Source organism: Sphaerodactylus townsendi, linkage group LG06, assembly GCF_021028975.2.
Source record: "Sphaerodactylus townsendi isolate TG3544 linkage group LG06, MPM_Stown_v2.3, whole genome shotgun sequence".
Classification (NCBI taxonomy): Eukaryota; Metazoa; Chordata; class Lepidosauria; order Squamata; family Sphaerodactylidae; genus Sphaerodactylus; species Sphaerodactylus townsendi.
Window position 1 is genome coordinate 33,648,212 of NC_059430.1, and position 16,772 is coordinate 33,664,983.

General features: G+C 49.1%; 1 protein-coding gene across 2 annotated transcripts in view; it reads right to left on the reverse strand.

Moving 5' to 3' along the window:
* Window positions 1-13,358: 13,358 nt before the first annotated feature.
* TXNRD1 (thioredoxin reductase 1) overlaps window positions 13,359-16,772 on the reverse strand; it is a 63,006-nt gene continuing 59,592 nt past the window's right edge. For both annotated transcript variants that reach the window (XM_048501958.1, XM_048501959.1), the window contains one exon: window positions 13,359-14,699. In XM_048501958.1, the coding sequence (XP_048357915.1) occupies window positions 14,637-14,699 (63 nt within the window). In that variant the 3' untranslated portion in view covers window positions 13,359-14,636. The remainder of the gene's footprint in view (window positions 14,700-16,772) is intronic.

Consider the following 16,772-nt stretch of genomic DNA (forward strand, 5'->3'; position numbering starts at 1 on the left):
CCATCCAGAGACTGTCCTGATGATACCACCCAAATTTGGTGCTGTTTGGTGCAGGGGCAGCAAAGTCATTGGCCCCAGAAGGGGGTGCCCCCATCCCCATTGTTTTCAATGGGAGCTAACCTGAGATGGGGGGCTACCCATTTGAGGGACCATAACTTTGGTCCCCCCTGAACATAACCTCACCAAACTTGGGTGGCATCATAAGAATGGTTATTGAGGATGATACTCCTGAAAATTTGGTGTCACTTCAGCTTTAAAGATACACCCTTCCAGGCACCCCAAGAAATTTGGGTTCCAAGATTCTTTGTTTTGCAGTGACTTTGCTCCATTGTAGCCAATGGGGAATTTCTGAGTGTGTAGGCAGGCTGCACATTTTTGAAGATAGAGACACCAGACTTTCAGGGTGGCTCCAGGAGGGCCTCCTGGTAATAGCATCCAGGTTTGGAGGCCTTTGGTTCTGGGGGTTCAGTTTTATGGGCCCCCAAAAGGGTTATTTTGTTTCCCCGCCCCTGCACATGAAAGCCTGTGGGCTGAGTCCTCTCAGAACTCCCTCTCACAACTCCCCCACTCCAGAAGCTAAAAGCTCACCTCAAGCTTGGATGCTATTACTCAAGGCTCTTGGAGCCACCTTGAAATGTCTGGCTCTATCTTCAAAAATGTACAGCCTGCCTCTAGAAATTCCTCTTCATTAGCTACAATGGAGCAAAAGTCACTGCAAAACCAAGAATCTTAAGCAAATTTCTTGGGGTGCTCTGGAAGGGATGTATTTTTAAAGCTAGTGACACCAAAATTTCAGGATATCATCTTTTAACTATTTCCTATGAGGTCACCCTAAGTTTGGTGAAGTTATAATTCAGGGGGACCAAAGTTATGGTCCCCTCTCAAATGGGTAGCCCCCCATCTCAGGTTAATAGTCTCCCCATTGAAAACAATAGGGGATGGGGGGCATTCCATTTGGGCATCCATAACTTTGCTGCCCCCAACCAAACATCGCCAAACTCGGGTGGTATCATCAGGGCAGTCTCTGGATGCATGCCCTGGAAATCATGGTGCTGCTAGCTTTAAAAATACACTCCTCCCTTGCAGGCCGAAAAAAACACTGTAAAAATACCCCCCAAAACACACAAAATACCTTGCATTCCCTCATTTGTTCATATTTGGGCAAGGGACATAATCGGATAATTTTTTGTCCTATCAAATGTGCCTAAATTTGCCCAGATTCCAGCCGAATCTGCTATTTGTTCTCTCATCTTGAATCTCCAACCCTCAAAAGTGATGCTGTTTCAGGGTAGACTCCACTCCCAAACAGCATCACTTCCCATTTTGTTTGAACCAGGGACCCCAGATTCTCCCTTTAAGGTGGATTTTAAAAGAAGAATCTGAGCTCCCTAGTCTAAACACCATTGGAAAGTGATGTTGTTTGGGGGTGGATTCCACTGGAGGTGTTTTGTGAGAGAGGATGCTGACATTTGTTTGGCGCAACAATGTTTTGCTGGGGGTGATTTGTGAGAGATTTACATGCTTAATACCCACTTGCACTGGTTTGGAGTTGTTTCTCTGGCTAACAACCTACCTCATAGGGTTGTTGTGATTAGGAAATTAGGAAAAGAGTTGGTGGGGAGAGAGCCATGTATGTTTTGATGGGAGTGGGAGGTGTTTTGTGAGCTGGTACAAAAAAATCATTGTTTGGTCTTAGTGGGGGATGGTGGCCACCCATACGCCGGGCGGGGGGTGGGGCGCCAAACTCAGGTTTTGTCCCCGGGCGCCAGCCTGCCTAGGTACGCCCCTGATTTTAAGACTCAGGTACAGACAACATTTTTAAAAAGAGTCATGAGAATTTACTGTGCAAGAAACTGAACTAAGATTCAGAAGGAAAATTGTTTGCTAAAAATACAGTGCAGGCTTGTACGGGAATCTTGTGATCAAGTGCTTGCATGCCTTTGATTTACAAGCTTTGGCTGTTCTCCCACCCAGTTTTCTAAAGTGGCAGCAAATGTTTAAAGTAAGTGCCCAGCTTGACCCAGCGCTATTTCTTACCACTATAATTAACTTTATTTCAAGCATTTTTCCAAAGCAGGCTGGCTGCATGCGGTTTCTTCACCATGCTCAGTCATTGAACTTGTAGCTGACTGCATCCCAGCTGGGAGAACTGTAGAGGAAGTTATTGACCTCTGACTGTAAAAGCGGAAATTCAGTGTGGTGATGGCACAAAAGCTTGGTTTGCTGAAGAATGTCAGAGCTGGAAAGATGTCACAGGGCATCTTGTCCGCTCTTCACTGTGAGGACATGGCCATATACTGCCGCCTCTCCCTCATCTCACTAAACAAGCAGGCCCCCACAGGTAGTTCTGGAGCTGTTCACTCACTGCTGCAGAACAATTTGTGCCTCCCTTGGGAGATTCAGGAAAAGATTTGCTCCAGGATTTTTAAAAACAGTTTTAAAAAATTTCATAGGATTTTCCTAGCTGGAATGGTGTAGCGGTTAAGGGAGTGTTGTAGTGGCTAAGGGTAACAAACTGTAGTCTGGAGAACCAGGTTTGATTCTCCGCTCCACCACATGAAGCCTGCTGGATGACTTTGGGCCTGTCACCCAGCACTTTCACACATGCCGAATAATGCACTTTCAATCTACTTTGACTGCATTTTGCAGCTGGATTTTCTGTGTGAAATGGCAGAATAAACTTGCACATGATCTCCAAAGTGTACTGATAGTAGATTCAAAGTGCACTATTCAGGCTATGGGAAAGCACCTTCTTAGCACTCTCTCAGCCCCACCAACCTCTTGGTTAGGTATCTGTTGTGAGGGGAAAAGGGAAGGTGATTGTAAGCTGCTTTGAGACTCCTTACAGTAGAGCAATGCAGAGTTATAAAAACCAGTTCTTCTTCCTTCTCTGTGTGCTGCTTAGGTGATTATGTCTGGTACACGTCTCCTAGTTTGTGAACAGTTTCTAAGACAGAACAAAACTTGGTAGCATGCTGGTGGGTGGTGTAGCTCGGGATTTTTTCCCCATTGCTCAGCAGTAGGTCTCACAGAACACACTGGTGAACTCTGCATTCTACCAAGGGAAGCAACAGGTTCCCCAGGCCAAATGTGACTTTCCCTCCAATGCAAGCACCAGAATGTGGATGGGCAATGAATGTTGCAATAGGACTAGGCAGTTGTCCATTTGGAGTCTGGTGAAATAGGATTTGCTGCCACCCCACTCCATCCCCTCTTGGACTACCTGCCTAGCAAATGCAGCTGGTGACTAGAACGCTACACATTCCAGGCCACAGTGCCCTAAAAACAGGGCGTGAAGCAGCACTGCCTCAGTGCAGAATGGCTCCTGCTTCAAATGAACCAAATTATGAACTTCACAAAAAGCCAAAATGCTGTAAAGTTGCTATTGTGAAATATCTGGAGATTTTGGGAGTACAGCCTGAGGAGGGCAGGGCTTTGGGAGGGAGCTAGCAGGGTATAAGTCCATAGAGTCTGCCCTCCAATGCAGTCATTTTCTCTATGAGAGATGATATATGTAGTCTGAAGATCAGTTGCAATTCTGGAGGATCTCCAGGCACCACCTGGAAGTTGGTAACTCTACAAAATGGACATACTAAAAGAAATCTACCAGCTAAGCTGATGTATCTGGTACCGCTCAGGTCAGAAATTGTCTTCCACCATGAGGGAGAGTGAATTGTAACCCCACTACACAGGAGGAGGATGCTGCGGTTTCTATGGGGATACAGGATTCAAATGTAACCATTCTACTGCAGACCAGCATGGCTACCCTCTGAAACTATCCTGTGTTTAAAAAAAAGACTCACCTAGCTGTTGTAACAAATGTTAGATGGTGCAGAGGAAAAAGTGCAGAGGGTTTTGATCAAAAAGAATGGGTAAGTTGCGCATCACTGCCAGTGAGTTACATTTCACATACAGGCAACCAGGTGACCAAAGATGTCACCCTCAGCATAGCTAATGACAAGTTGTGAGAATTAATCTCGCAGAATGTGAATCTCAGCAGATAACAACAAAAGGGTCGTAATTAATTCACAGAGCTTGCCAAAGTTGCTGATTCTCTATAAATGTGACATGAAATATCTTTTGCTTGAGTTCATTGAAGGAATGTCTTTTCCTGCCTTCCCCCTTCCATGCTAAAATCTAATAACATGGGAAGCAAGGATGACTATAGATACATTTTGTGCCTCATTGGTTTGTTGCAAAGCCTTTATTTTGGCAGGCAATTTAGTCTTTGCAAGTGGGACCAGCATCTGGGAAAACTGGACACAAAGCCCCACTCTGCTGTAAATCTTCCTGGGTGACCGTGAGCCAGTAATTCTCCTTCAGCTTAATCTACTTGGTTGAACTGCTGCAAAGGTAACATTGGTAAGGGAGAACCTTGTATACCAGTCGGAACTCCCTGCATAAAAGTACAGTGGCTTGTTGGATCTCACAGATTTCCTCTGACAGAAGCTGGAGGGGAGTTTTCATCCATTCCTCCTCCTACAGCAGATCTTCACACACACACCCCTCATTCCTGGACTCCCCTGTCATACAAGAGCAGCAGCTTGGGGAGCAGGGAAACCACACTCTACAGATGGAAATTCTTTTGGTCCAGATAAATCCTCTATGAGATGTGAACTGCTGGATTTTATTTAGCTTTACCTTGCCCTTCATGAGGGTTGCATACAGTCGTCTCTTCTTTTTTTCTCAGTCATCTTTCCTTTTTTCATTACACCCCCCCCCCCTACTCTGTAAGGTAAGTTTAATGAGGATGAAAGACTGGCCCAAATTTACCTAGATAGCTTCCTTGGTGGTGGGAGATTCGAACCAGGATTTCCTAGAGCTGTGTCCAGCTTTAATCATTACACAATAGCTAGATACATGGATAACCTTTTTTTAAACTAATGGTTTGGTGGAATTCAATGATTATGTTGTCCTAAAGGTTAAGAACCATTGTTCACATTCTTAATATTGGTTCTGAACCTTTATTTTTTAATAAATAACACAATCCTGGAAATTGAACAGAACTTTCCAAAGGGTAGAAGGAGAGGTTGTTTCCAGGCAAACCCGCAGCTGAACATGCAGACAAGGAGATTGCAAATGGGAGGCAGGGAAAGGTGAGAGAGAACATTTCACTCAGTAAAACTGACCAATTACTGGAAAAGGAAGTCACATTCTTGGCAGAATGAAGGCATCCATTAGCTGCAGTAGCTAAGTGGGTTAGGATCTGTGCCTAATCAATGATGTACACATCCTGACTCCATGGGCCCTTCCCCACTTTTAAAATAATGCGCAGGCCTACCGGTTTTCGTGAAAAAACGCCATACGCTTTTTTGAGTTCTCCAGTCACAGTCCCTCACTGCAGTTGCTCCTTCGAAGACCTTTTGAAAACCGCTAACCTGGCGCTGGGCGCCAGAATTCTTGCATTCCCCACGGCCGCTACTCGTTGGTGGTCAGGGCGGTCTCCAATCACTCCACCTGATTTCTTTGGTCCGCGGTGTCGTTGATGGGCAGGGCAGATCTGTCTCCTCGGGATTGGTCTGTCCTCGCTGGCTCGAAGTCGTAACAAATTTTTTTTTAAAAACGAAAGCGGGGAAGACACGCTTCACATTGATCGTAAACAACGCACAGTCGCCCCTTGCAATTCCATAAATATTGCAAAAACCTTGCGGGACGCCCGCCCATTACCTCGACATTTGCTTTTTTACTAATCCACACAATTGTCCGCTAGCGCGAAAGGGAAATCACAATTGCTTTGACCATGCCGGAAGAACCCCTGTTCACTCGCTCATGCGAAGCAGACCTAACAGTATGGGATCAGGCAGCTTTCGGGGTTTTTTGGCGCAGGGTGGGCTGGATAAATCGCGAAATTTAAAACGCCCCTTTGGCTTAATGTCACCCCCTCGGTTTCGAATGAACGAATAATCGATCGAATGAGCAGATGAAGATGGCCGCGTGCACTCAAGGCTGCGAGCAGACGCCTGGCTACCAGTAAAGAAAATGGGGGAAGAAGACGATGTGCGCGCAGTGCGCACGCCCCGCCTTCGCGTGATTGGACAGGATGGGGCACGTCACTCAGAGCGGCGGGAAGTCAGAAACCCCGGGGTGACCACCCGCCCTTCCCCACAACCACGCGCTCTCCGCGAGGTTATTGAAAAGGCTCAGTTTTCCAGAGGAGACGGAAAACCGCGCGTTAAGGAGGCGCGAGAGCGGCTGCATCGGGGCGGCTGCGTTGTCGCCGCCCCAGTAGTGGGGAGTACCGCGGGACCCCGCGGTACTTCCATAGAGAAGCGCGCGGCATAAGGTAAGTGGGGAAGGGCCCTCTGTCTATACTGACAAGGTGCCTCCTACTTAAAGGGGGTGTAAAATCCTGCTTTTCGAAGAAGAGACAGACATGCATGTTTTATTGACTGAAGATGGCAGAGATAACTTCTGCCCTTTGTAATATCCACAACTGGTTTAAAACATAGTTTTTTTAACTTTAGTTGTAACCCTGATCCAATCATACACAGATGTGGCTCTGGTTGGCTAGATCAGTAGCAACACCAACTTGTTTAAAGGAAGGGCAAACAGAGAGCAAGAAACATGAGAGGTTCCTTGTAACCACACTTTTGCTGTAAAGCGTCTTCATTCAACCCTACTGAGGAGCCCAGATCTGTTTTGATTCTCTGTCACTAAAGATTCTCAGGGTTACCATACTGACCACAGTGGGTGAGATAATGACACATGTTGGATGCACTTTATTTGGTCATGTGCTATTACTAAGATCTTAATGGGCATGGTTTGTCCTTATCCTCCTAAGATCCGAAGATCTGTATTGTGCATGCACTGGAATACAGTGCCATAACATCTATGTTTTGTAAAGGACAGCAACACCCAACTCCATGTAATACCTTTCATTAAGGTGTACGAAAATAACACAGCACAACTTGCAAGCTTTTGAACTCTTCAAACTTCATCAAGCTCGATGTAGGTTTTTCTACTTTCAGTTGGATGGTTTCCATTTATGCTTTTTCCTTCCAGCTAAGCATATCCTGTGTAGGGGTGAGCCCGCGAACCCAGCGGAACCATAGAAAGAGCGCCAGGCATGCGGGTGCCGGCTACGGCCTTCCGGGCGCACACGCTCCCCCAACCCCCGCTCCCCCATGAGTCACGGGTCATGAACTGCCTGACTCGTGGTCACCAGGTGTCCCATACAAAAGGACAAAAGGGCTCCTGCCCTCAGGTGAAGATTAGACCCAGACACGGATGCTTCCTCCCGCACGTAGCAGCCCGATGAGATCATGCATCACATGATGATCTCCCGCTCTCCCGACCTCCCACCTGCCCGACCCCTTTACACGCCCCCGTTGAAACCCCAATAAAAGGTGTGAGGGGCGAGCGCATGGCAGAGTTGCCAGGATCACAGGATCCCGCGCTTCCTGCCTCTGGCTCTCTCCACCAGATGAAATCTCCGCGTCTCGTTTCTTCATTGGGGCCTCGTGGGTACGACTACAAGCTGGTGCCGAAACCCGGGAATCCTCGAACCTCCGCCGTGAGATTCTACCGCCGCCTGAAAGGGCTTCGGGTACCGGTCGCCTGGGTTGATCAGCGCATCCAGGGACTCCACCCCCTCGGGTAATCGAATTTCATCCACTGGATCGGGCGCGATCCAGGGATTTAGTGCTCTAGGACACTCTCTCGCCTGATCTTTAACCACCAGTAAGCATGGGCGCTGGGTAAAGCTAACGGCTTTGGACAAAGCACGTTAGCTTAACTGGAAAGCCGCTTAGCAAAACGCCGCAGGGTCTCCGTGAAGAGAGGGGAGCTGCGCGAATTGGTTGAGGGAGTTTGATAGGCAATGTCCATGGTACTCCAGAAAGGGGGACATTCAATCTAAGGACTGGGAAAACATCGGGCGCACTCTGCACAGAGAGCCTCGCGCTGCCGATGTCGCTAAGCTACTGACGTGGAGACAGTGTTATGTCGCCATCAGCCTGCAGGTCCATGGTGTCTCTTTGCCATGGATCTCCCTCCTTTTGATCTTTCACCTACAATTCTCAAGCTCCTGAACTTTCTATCCACTCAAGCAGGACGCCTGTCCTTCTCCCGTTTCAAGCTCTCCCGCTTGTGCTCCCGCTGCCCTGCCGCCTCCTCCTTCTGCTCCTCCTTCTGCTCCGCTTCCCGCTCCCGCTTCTGAAGCCACCGCGACTCTCCGCTACTAATGCGCACGTAATGGCATCGAAGTTTCAAAACTCTAGCAGAGCCGAGATACCCGAACGCATCTGCAGAGAGAAGGAAACTGTTCCTGACGGAAGACGATAAAGCGTTGATCTCCTTGCCGTCTCGCCCAGCCCACTACATCTGACCACGCGGGGGAAGACGCATACCGTCCCAGCGAAGTCATTGAGTATCGCCCCCATAGGCTATAACGTTTTCAATTGAGCTCCGGCAAGGCACCATACGGGACGTGGGGATCACCAGCCCCTCATGTGAGAGTGCATGCTGGAAGCAGTCATGCGGAATCACGTGAATCGGTTCCGGAGGACTGGAAAACCACTTTCACATGCTCTTGAACCCTGCGCTAGTATGTTGTTTGGGAAAGCTTAATCACCGCCAACAATGCATAAGCATAGAGGGGCAGCCTCTGGCGGTGCTCTATATATCGCTAAGAAGCTCTATGGCCGCGAAGGCTTCGCCGCCTCTTCCCGACGCCAAGCAGATCGTTTCCAAGCCCGGAGGCCACCCTTAAGGCTGCCTTCTGACCGCGCCTACAAGGCGTTTGTAAGAGTGCCCGCTGCCGGACAGCCAACTCCAGAGCTTTTCCAACGCTCAGCAGAAGCCTTCAGGAGCCTTACGCTGAATTCCTGAACAGGCTCCAGGAGGCCCTGCAGAGACAAGTTGACAACGACGCAGCTCCAACACGAGCTCCTGGCGCGCTTCGCCAAAGAGAACGCCTCGGCTGAGTGCCGCAGGGCTTATCACGGGCTTAGGGAAGAACCCCGAAGCTGGCCGACATGCTTAAGGCTTGCCAAGATATCGGATCTTCTCCGGGCCTCATCAGGCCAGCCTCCCAGCCGCAGCACTTCCCACCACCCGGGGACAGCCCCAAGACGAGTGCTTCAACTGCAGCAAGCGGGGACACTTCCCGGAGTGGGATTGTAGGTCGCCGGGGGGGGGGGCTGACACCCCCGACGGAGGGGGGGTTCTCCCCTGGGAGACTAAGGCCCCCAGGAAAGCCCTCCTGACCAAATGCCCCCGATGCCAGGGAGGGAGCCACTGGAGGAGCCACGTCTGCCGAGAAACTCTTACCCGGGCCTCTCCCCAGCCCAGGACCAAGGAGGAGAATACTAAATCAGCCCCGGCGAACCAAGGTCCCTAACCCAAAACCACCTCCTCCCAGCGCCGTATCTCTCTCTCTTGCACTCCAGCCTCTTTCCCTCAAGTTCCCCCACGAGATCCTTCGTTGCTCCGACCCAGTACAGCTTATCCCATCCCCCCAGAGGCCGCCGGGTTAATCGGCTCAAAGCCTCCGCTGCTGAGTGGTGGGACTGCTTGTTTCGTCCCGGGAGTCATCGACTCCACAATACCAAGGAGCCGTTCATTATTCCAGGTGTGGACAAACATCCAGCAGGACTTGCCCAGTTGAACCAGCTTCGCGCGACAGCTGGATCCTCCTGCCCCCTGGCCACGCTGCCCGCCGGCCGATTCAATAAAGGCCACGAGCTCCAAATCGCCATTGGGGCACAACCGGCACCAATGCGTGGCGGCGGCGGAAACGCTTCCACCGGCAGCTCCCACCAAGTACCTGGAGCTCACTTTATGGTGTCCATTCAAGGGACTTGTGGACACCGGCGCCGACGTAACCGGCTATCAGAGCAGCCGAAAGTGGCCTGATCAGTGGGCCAACAGGAGGCCTGCCCGCGCAAGATCTGGGGTGTGGGGGGAAGCAGACCGCTGAGACGGAGCACCCGGGCCGGCTCACAGTCCAAGTAGGCTCCAGGGCTGGAGCGGCAGCTCACAGTCCGCCCCATCGCTTTGGATATACATGTTAAATTTTATGGGGAAGGGATCTCATGAGTCAAGTAAGCATCGCATTCTAGTCTGGGATGGATAAATCCACTCGGCCATGTACGCTACCCAGAAGAAGAACAGGTAACAGCTGGCCACGTTGAGATCCCTACCCCCCAGCTCCGACTGTGTTTCCTACCTCCACCCCAGAGCCCCCGCTCTGGAACACCCTCTTTCTCTCTCACTTTGTTCTATTTTTTCAACCAGCAAAGGTGGGAGGGCCAATTGGCTGACTGGCCCTCCCTGGATTAAAATCTGGGCCCATCCTGGTACCGCAGCACTGCCAGGACAGGCCCCAGGTTAAAAAAAGGGGCTGCCGCACCAAATTCACTCACAAGCCTGTTCGGCTTGTGGTTGCCTAGCGCCTGGCAGCTATATCAGTACAATGTTAAAGGCCAGGCGCTTAGCCGAAAACCGCCCCTCAAAGAGGTGGTTTTGGTTAGGCTGCATTTCCCAAGATACTCAAATTAGATCCCAAATTCTGAACGCTCATGTCTGCCGCGACCCCTGCGATCACGGTAAGTGCCTATTTGCCCCAGGAGGTGGAATCCTCCCCCGATTCCTTGGTCCCAAAGACCAACTCCCAAAATGTGTGATGGTGTTTTGGCAATTCTGACCGCATCCCCTGCTTCCTAAACTTAAGCCTCCAAAGTCCCTTTGTCCTACAAATTAGATATGCATACCCACAATCCCTTGACGGAGTTCCACTCGCCCCCCCTCTCTTTGGGGGGGGCCTCGGACCCATCACTCTGACGATCCCGATGACGTCTTTGAAGCCAACTCTCCATAGGAGTTGTCTGCCCTTCGACACTCCCCTGTCCACCATATGTCCAAACAAACTAAAGAAGGGGAGTAGGGTGGGGCCTCCATGGCCTTCGCCCCCTGCAGAATTGGAAAGCAGAATTGAAATTGAACAATTCCGAGACCTGCTCTCAGGCCCACTCCCACCTGGAGCCAAGATCCAAGCTTGGCAGGGCCCTGCCCCCTCATCGCCAACCTGGGGAAGGGGTATGCTTCAATCCTCTCTCCCTACAGGTCCCCAGTGGATTCCAGCTTCTGCCATGTCCAGCCAACTCCATGGAATGGCACCTGGAAGGGAAACCAACCCAATCCCAGAGATGGAGCGGATCTCCCTGGAGAGATCCGGTCCCGCTGCCCGGACGGAACCGCCCGCCAGCGCCAAGAACGGCTTGAGGGACCGCCAGATGACTTGGGGAGACGTCCAGAGGCAATGACCCGGCCAGGCTCCGAGAGCTGCTGCAACAGGAAGGCTGCCCCGAGACACCGAGAGGGTCTCTGCGCTGCCATCTTTGCGTATCATCACTGCAAACTCCGCAGTCACCATCATCTGCCTGCTCTGCTGCCTCTTGCCGGTGATGCTCGGTCACCCCCTTTTGGAGATCCAACCAAGTCAACATCTGGGAGGCGGTTACTGCCGCTGCCAACTATCTCATCCCTTCTGCCTGGGCTACCAGTATCTCGGAGTGGGGAAGCTTGCTAAGTTCCTGCCCTACTCCCCTGTCTTTGCAAAGCCCCTAGGAGATTTCCCCTCTGGAAGCAGTCTGGCCCTGAGCCTCCTGCGTCCCATCCGGGTTTACTCCCATGAGCGCCGCATTGGGGACCCAAGTTGTCCAAACCCTCCTCTGCCGGTCGCTCTCTCTCTCATCACCCAAACCGTCGCCAACCACGAGTCCAACACTTGCGCCCGCATTGCTGACGTGGCGGGACAAGAAGCTGGCCCGAGCCCAGTCACCGACTCGGCCAACTGGAACTGCACACATGTTGAGGACATTCCCCCCATATATGGGAACATCCTCCTCCCTAAAGGCTGGTTCTGGACTTGCGGGGAGAGAACCTTCAACTACATCCCCGCTCGCCTCTCCGCCGGGACTCTTTGTTGCCTTAGCCATCTTACCATCGTCCTGCCTCAGGCTCCCCCCCGGGAGCCCAAACGGCCTGTCGCCAAGCTCCGTTCTTTCCCTCGAGCCTCTTCCACTGCCGGAGCTGACGCGGTAGCCCTTTCCCAAAGCCGAAAGTATGTTTCCCTCAAGCAACCTCCCCTTCTGGTGGGAGTCCCCTCTTGCGACTCCTCGCCACCTATAACGCTAAGACTTATTGGCCAGCTGGCCTGTTGCCCTTGCGAAGTCCATTGTAATTCCCACCTCCACAGCTCTGGATGCCTCTGGCCTCCGAAAGGCAACAAGAACTTCTGGCCAGATCAAAGCGACTTTAGATAATCGTGCCGCTATTGATTATTTGTTATTACTGGCATCACCAAAGGTTGTGAGAATGTACATAATATGTGTTGTTTTAATCTCTCTGATAATTCCCATTTAGTTCATATGAAAGTTGGTGAGTTACAAGTGAAGATGTGGTTGTCCTAACCCTAAAATATGATGTGTTGCCTCAATGGTAGTCAGCCCTTTGGAGATGGCTGCCGTGGGGATGGTTAAGTACTATTGTACAATTCTTCGCTGGCTTAAACCCAATTGTATGCCTTTTTTGTTGGATCTTGCCTTTGTTTCAGTGTGTGTCTGCCTTTGCCTATAACATTTGCTGCCAGAAACCCCACTTGTGGCTTTCCCCTACGCATCCAACCAGGGGTCCTCATGCTGCACAAACAACTCAGCCAGCTTGAGAGCAGAGTCCCTGGGGAGGCAAGCATCCCCTAAATTGCCCTCCCAACTAATTCGAAGCTTCCTTCCTAAAATATAAGAAGAAGCGAGGGAGATGTAGGGGTGAGCCCACGTAACCCAGCAGCAGAACCATAGAAGGAGCGCCAGGCATGCCGTAAAAGTCACAAGGCTACCGATAACAACCTTCCGGGCGCCTACGCTCCCCCAACCCGGCTCCCCCCATGAGTCCACGGGTCCCTTATGGCAACTGCCCTGGACTTCATCGCGGTCACCAGGTGTCCCATACAAAAGGACAAAAGGGCTCCTGCCCTCAGGTGAAGATTAGACCCAGACACGGATGCTTCCTCCCGCACGTAGCAGCCCGATGAGATCATGCATCACATGATGATCTCCCGCTCTCCCGCCTGCCCGACCCCTTTACACGCCCCCGTTGAAACCCCAATAAAAGGTGTGAGGGGCGAGCGCACGGCAGAGTTGCCAGGATCACGGGATCCCGCGCTTCCTGCCTCTGGCTCTCTCCACCAGATGAAATCTCCGCGTCTCGTTTCTTCATTGGGGCCTCGTGGGTACGACTACATCCTGTGCCCTCTGAAATCAACCAAACCTTGCACAGCAATCAGTTCTGGAGAATTCAGAAGTTGGCACAATGTCTTGTGCTGTTTTGGTTGGTCTTGATAAAAGGTAGGGCACGGCTTTTAGTACCGGAGCGTCTACATTTATTTTCTGTGACCCAAAAGCTTATTCATAAATTTCATAGATCACTACTTTCAGGCAAAAACACTTCTTTCAATCTGGGATGGCAGCAGTCTTCTCCAGGAGCAAATAGTAAATCTCTGCATCTGATCACTGATAGCTGTATAGGTTGGATGGTCTAAAGGAGTCTGCCCATTTCTGCTGAGTACTTCAGTTAGCATTCTCTCTAGGTAGGAAGGCAATACAGGAATCAACCTCTTGAACCAAGTTACAATTGTTGCACAGGATACTTTTAAGAGTTTATCCCAGACAATACATAAAGAGATGCAGACTGTGGACAGCTGGTTTCCATGGTAATGACATAGTAATCACAGAGTGAAGGGAGCTGCCATTCCTCAAAACACTTCTTATCAAACAACAGGCAAACAGGTGATGGGGGAGGAGAAGGGATATTTGAGACAGCAGGTTTTAAGAGATCATGCTAATTTTCAACACACTCAAAAATGTTTTACTCTTGCTTTCATTAAATATTGATACAATTTAAGAACAACTGGAACAGTATTCCTGAAAACATTGATAAGGTATCCCAAAACACAGTTATAAATAAGGCTAGTGTTACTGAAAAAAGAAACGTCACTTGCAGCGTGACAGAACATAGCTGTCATTTCTGTGATTGTAAGACGTTGTTTCTAAAAATGAACAACAGTGATGTGTAGAATTTAATTCCAATGTGTTGCTCTGGGCAAACTAAAAATAGGTAGATGAAGAGAAAGTATTTTGCTTCTTAGAACCATTTGGTGAGACACATTTAGATCCTGATCTCTAAAAATCCAGAGACAGAATATGGATCCATAGAAGCAGGTGTGCAGATATGCTGCCACCTACTTTGTTTGTTGGAAATTCCATGGTAACGAACTGAGGAAGCAAAAATAAAATAAGAGTCTGAGGAAGCTCTTCGTCCAGAAGGAGAAAGAGTTTGCGTCAAGCTTGCGCCGGCAGTCTTTCCATCACTGTCTACCAGAAAACACTGGTTTTAGACTGTGACTTCATGGAAGCATCTTGACAATGCCATGCCAAGCAGGCTGACAGGATTCGGCCCCACTGTTGCGTTGGTTGCCATTCTATCACCAATAGCATTCTGACAGTTTCTTCACATGCTTTGCTCACAAAACTGATGAAGAGTTTGCTTCTAGCTGCATCCTCTCACTTTTGACAAATCAGCAATGGTGACGAAGGCCAGTTTTTGGCAACCACAACAACAGATGGGGGGGCTTAACCTCAGCATCCAGACTGAAGAACGTTTCCACCAGAGCGCTTTGTCACTGACAAGCTGGTAAATACCTAAAAAAAAAAAAGCATATTGGTGATGCTGAAGAGGAGTTTATAGAATGGTTCATTTTTAAATTATTTTATTTGATTTCATTAACCCTCCCCTCCTCCCCACTTTCCTAGCAAAGCTGGACTCAGAGCAGCTAACAGCAGATAATTAATAACAATACAACATTTTAAAATATAAAAACATATATATTGTTACTGTTAAAATCCTTAAAACCCAAGCTAATTAAAATGATGGCACCCTAGCTGTGATTCCCTCTCACATATGAATTAAACCAACATTAAAATGGAATCACATTATGTTATTTGATACTGTCTTAGGAGACAATAACGGAGACCACAAAAGGAGATGGAAGAGAGAGATGAGAAACTGGTCAGGTTTAGCCAAAAATCAAAAAAGAGGAGGGGAGAAAAAGAAGAAGCAGGAGGAGGGAGGAAGTGAGAACTGTTGATGTATACACTACCCTCAAGTATAGGCCTGGCAGAACATTTTTTCTTACAGGCCGTGCAGAACTGAACAAAGTCCCACAGGTTTCTCTAGACAGAGAATTCCACTGGGCCAAGGCCAGAGCTGAAAAGGACCACTGGATAATTTCTGTGACAGGGACCCCCAGGAGATCTTCTCCAGTTGAGTGTAATGTTCTTTGAGGGGTATATTGGGAAAGGCAGTCCCACAGATATGATGGAACTCAGGGGAACTGAGAAAGTACTGAAAGAAGAGTCAGTTCGCTCAGAATTCTGTGCACTCAACAGGGATAGCAACCACCTTATAGAATTGCTAAAGGCTTACTGAGAAAATGTCGATATTCTATGCTTGCTCAGAAGGTGCTATTTAAATTATAAGCATTATTAGAATTCTCTCATTCCCCTCTGCCTCCCAGTTAGGGGAGTGAGTTCCCACTGATCTGATTCTGTAGGGATAGCATTTCAAACATTTATGCAGACTGACTCTGGAAAACTGAATGAACAACTGGGGAAGCTACGAACTTGTGGAAGATAAAACAAATACTGAGATGAATCACAATCACTACAGAGATCAGGGTTAAAACACGAGTCAGCCTTGAAAAATATGAATATGGAGCAAAAAGAATAAACAGGTGAACAGAACAAAAAGAATGGCATACTGCTCTTAATCTGCTCCCCATGTTAGACTGCATGGGTGCTACCAGGTTGATTATAAGGTATTTTCTAGGGTTTCTACCCTGCCCCTTTGTTATTGCTCAGACTGCCTTCTGAGTGGGCCAATTGGCCATGCTGGCAGGGGCTGATGGGAATTGTAGTTCATGAACATCTGGAGAGCCGCAGGTTGCAGACCCCTGGTCTAGATGTTCCCAGAGGGTCCTGAGTGGTGGCAACGGGTCCTGGGATCTTTTCCAGGTAGCCTGTGGTTTGAGGGAAATTCCTACCAAGGAATGGAACCATTTTTCCCTTCCTACCATAACACTGCAAAGGCACCAAGATTTGTTCTCATCATACAGTAATCCTGCTGCTTCTTCTCCCACTCTTCCCGCCTGCTCAAGGTTTCTGACCTTACACATCAAAAGAAATAATTAAGGGGACACCACATGGCTTTCCACTATAAGTGCATCTTATCCTTATGCTCTAAATGAAGAAATTACAAAGAAGTTTTTAAAAACATCTCTACGACAATACCCTGGAAAGTCTGCTGAGCATTAATCAGCAGCTGTGGGTGTTATGGGCCAAAGATAATTTGCCTTGTGGGAAAGTAAATACCAACCACAGACAAAAAGACTCTCAAACAAGTCCTCATAAAATGAACAATACTGGGCTAAAGGCAACCTGTGAGCTGATTATACATGCAGGCTTCTCACGGTTTGTGCAGTCATGCTAGAAAAATGCAGCTGGTTCTAAAGGTAGCAAAAAACCAGAACATGTGATCATCAGCTGTGATGGTTTATGGACATGGAGCTGCCCTAAATTGAATCAGATCATTAGTCCGTCTGACACAACTCTGTCTACTCTTGATGGACGGGGGTTCTCCAGAGTCTCCTGTATAGAAGAGATTTTCCCAACAGTTACAGCTGGAGATCCTTCAACTGGAGATTCCTGGAGCAGCAG